The following is a 2,080-nucleotide window of genomic DNA, read 5'->3' as shown; positions in this document are numbered from 1 at the left end:
CTCTAATGCGTATTCAATAAATTATTTCTTTGTTTGATTGGATACAATTTAGCATATTTCATATAATCGCGTTAAATGTATTTTATCGACACTGATCAATTAATTGTAGGATTATCTCAGCAATGTAAGGAGTGCTATGGAAGATGGAGTGAATGTAATTGGCTACACTGCATGGAGTCTTATGGATAACTTCGAATGGTTACAGGGTTACACGTAAGTTGCTTGAAACATAACAAGTACAAATACTTCAAAACCATATAGTGTTTACAATTTGTCAATATTACAGACATAATTTGTAGTTAAAAACGCCTTAAATTAACAAAATTTCGAATATTTTTGTCAGTGCACTCAAAACCTTAGTGTTTATAATTCACTGTTGCTTCATTTATTTAAAATTTTACATTTCTCAGTGTTTATGTCAAATTTACAAGACAAAATACCACTTATTATATAAAACAACTGATTAAGATTAAAATTCTACTTAATTTCTGAAATAAGCAATATACATATATAAATATGTTTATGCAATATAACTAATTTTCTCTTTTTAGGCAAAGATTCGGGCTCTTCTATGTAGATTTTGACAACATTAATAGGACTCGGACGCCCAAAACTTCTGTGTCTTACTATAAAAAAGTTGTCGAGACCCATTGCTTAGTAGACACTTGTGAGGAATAAACAAATAAATGTTTAGATATGTTATTTTGTAGTTACTTTCAAATAAAACTAAAAAAACAAAATATAGTTTTAATTAAAAAATAATCCATCAATTATAAAATTTTATAAATGTTTGAAAGTATAAAACATTATATCTTTACATTATAGAAGTCTTTAAGTGATTAAAAATTCTTGGGAACATTTCAAAATATGAAAAAAAGCAAAAATAAAAAATTAATTAATTGAAGTAAAAATTGTATAAACAAAATTTCGTTTAATGGAAAGTAAAATATCATACAAGATAATAACATGCAAAACATATAATTAATATGAATGATATATTCTTATTACGTTGGTTGTTATAGGTATTTAGTCCATACCGTATATATTTAAAAGAAAATATTAATTTAAAAATATATATAGTCAAAACATCAATTTAGCAGATTTAGTGTAAATCAGATCCGAAGCATTTTTGAAAAGTAATTCTTAACAGAAAGTAATGTTTTCTGAGGAGGCATATTTTCTGATTAACAACTTCAGAAGTCTTTTTGAATGTCGAGTTTACCATTGTCTATAGATTCTAACCTACGACATAAGTATGTGCCGATCATAAGTAAAATATCTACACGTACAGTAAGAAAAACGCAGTCTCAAATATTTGACGTCATCATGGTCTTTTAATCTTTTGCCAAACGACCGTCAATTGATTTAGCTAAGCCTTAACGAATGTGATATAAAAACCGCGTTCTACAAGTTGTGCAGATATTTTTAAAAAGTTGCATTCCAGTTCTACATTTTGTGTAATGCATAACTGAAATAAAAATTAGATGATAATATTAAAGAATCTTTTATTTCTTAGCATGACTTGAAAAGATCTTCTTCAAGGAAATGACCGAAGAAAAATTAATTAATAGATTTATAGGTACATACACCTTTTGACTAATAGAAAAATAAATTCAGTGCGATTTTTTTTCCGTCAATACTTGTGTTTCATACATTTATAGAAGGCATAAGGAATAGCGTCTTACCTGCATATATTTGGATTAGACTGCATACCATAATATTCTTAGCTATATTGGGGATGTAATTTAATATAGATTAGTTGCTTTCCACAATGTCAAGAGTATTAGAAAGTTTACATATTGCAGGGTACATAATTTTGGCTTGCATATTGCATTGCCTTCTTAATGTTTTTATATCGTTTAGAAATTGTGTTACTATGAGTACAACAATCAGACAAAAACTGTAAATTAATTGTTAAAAAAATATATGAAGAAGCACTATATATTTTTATTTTCATAATAGTTTATACTTATTACATATGCATACAAATTTGGATATATGTACGAGAAGGAATGGCTTTTAAAGTTGGCAATGGAAATATATTCTGGGCACAGGGTGTTACATAACATAATAAATGATA

The 2,080-nt window shown here is 26.9% G+C and overlaps 1 protein-coding gene across 1 annotated transcript; it reads left to right on the top strand.

The window, feature by feature from the left end:
- Positions 1-114: 114 nt before the first annotated feature.
- Positions 115-740, top strand: LOC111692156 (beta-glucosidase 46-like). Its single transcript, XM_023455946.1, has 2 exons — positions 115-213; positions 552-740. Exons 1-2 carry the CDS (start codon positions 137-139, stop codon positions 676-678), a joined length of 204 nt encoding a protein of 67 aa, XP_023311714.1. The 5' UTR covers positions 115-136; the 3' UTR covers positions 679-740.
- The last annotated feature ends 1,340 nt before the right edge of the window (positions 741-2,080 follow it).

Source organism: Anoplophora glabripennis, unplaced genomic scaffold (genome assembly GCF_000390285.2).
Source record: "Anoplophora glabripennis isolate ALB-LARVAE unplaced genomic scaffold, Agla_2.0 scaffold1016, whole genome shotgun sequence".
NCBI classification, from domain to species: domain Eukaryota; kingdom Metazoa; phylum Arthropoda; class Insecta; order Coleoptera; family Cerambycidae; genus Anoplophora; species Anoplophora glabripennis.
The sequence above is the reverse complement of the archived record's forward strand: the minus strand, read 5'-3'. Positions and strand labels throughout refer to the sequence as shown.